Source organism: Anarrhichthys ocellatus, unplaced genomic scaffold, assembly GCF_004355925.1.
Source record: "Anarrhichthys ocellatus isolate YVR2014 unplaced genomic scaffold, GSC_Weel_1.0 scaffold10000, whole genome shotgun sequence".
NCBI lineage: Eukaryota > Metazoa > Chordata > Actinopteri > Perciformes > Anarhichadidae > Anarrhichthys > Anarrhichthys ocellatus.
Window position 1 is genome coordinate 1 of NW_022289974.1, and position 1,194 is coordinate 1,194.

Here is a 1,194-nt window from a genome sequence, read left to right on the forward strand (position 1 = left end):
TCTGGATTGCATGTGCAAATCTGCGCATTTTGTTTCCGCCTCTTGGTGGATTCTTCAGTTGGATACACGATCGTTTATCAGTTGACGGCTGCCTTTGGAAATACTTCCCTCATGTCTGTCATTGTAGGACGACGATGAATATTTTCAGACATTGAAGAGTTGGATTCCGTCTTTATAACGCTGTTATTGTTTTGGGGAGGGACTACTGATGATTTCGCGTTTAATCATGGAACAAAGAAGATACGAGAGACGAAGGGAGAGAGGATATTTGGTCGGCTGCGTGGTTGCTGTGCTTTTTTGGAGCATGGCTTCGGCGCAAATACGATATTCCATCTCTGAGGAAGTTAACGAAGGAACTGTGGTTGGAAATATAGCAAAGGATCTGGGACTGGATAAAAGCACACTGAGAGACAGGAAGTATCGGATTGTTTCTAGTAATGCCGATCCCCTTTTCCATGTAAATCAGAATGATGGTGTCCTGTATGTAAGCCGAAAGATTGACAGAGAAGAGGTGTGCGCACAAACTAGTACGTGTTTAATAAATCTGAAAACCGTGCTAGAAAACCCTCTGGAGGTACATTATGTTGTAGTGGAGGTGCTGGATATAAACGACCATTCTCCCAGTTTCCCAGAGAAAGAGAAACGTTTGGACATTTTTGAGTCCGTGTTGCCTGGAGCACGATTTCAGCTGAAACCCTCGCGGGATCAAGACAGCGGTCATTTCTCCGTGCAGCAATATAAACTCAGCCACAACGATCATTTCCGTTTGGAAGTTAGGGATAAAGGAGAAGATGGTAAAATACCAATATTGGTTTTGCAGAAATCTTTGGATAGGGAAGCAGCAGGAAGTAACTCATTAGTGCTGACAGCGCTGGATGGAGGTAAACCTCCCAAAACTGGTAGTATGAATATTGTAGTAAACGTTTTGGATATTAATGATAACACTCCTGTTTTCTCAAAGGATATTTACTCTGTTACGCTCTCTGAAAATTCTCCAATAGGCACAACAGTCGTACAGGTAAATGCAACTGATTTAGATGAGGGTCAAAATGGAGAAGTGTATTACTCATTTGGTAACAGTGTGAGTAATCAATTATTTAAGCTTTTTGATATCAATACAGCAACAGGCGAGATACTTGTTAAAGGTCTGATAGATTATGAAAAAAAGGACAAGTACGAAATTGAAATTGAAGC

The 1,194-nt window shown here is 41.4% G+C and overlaps 1 protein-coding gene across 1 annotated transcript; it reads left to right on the forward strand.

The window, feature by feature from the left end:
* Positions 1-6: 6 nt before the first annotated feature.
* On the forward strand, positions 7-1,189 carry LOC116380946 (protocadherin alpha-7-like; the record flags this gene model as incomplete). The annotated part of the gene is made up of 1 exon (XM_031842755.1): positions 7-1,189. A coding segment is annotated over exon 1 (981 nt), but the record flags the coding sequence as incomplete, so codon positions are not given.
* Positions 1,190-1,194: the final 5 nt, after the last annotated feature.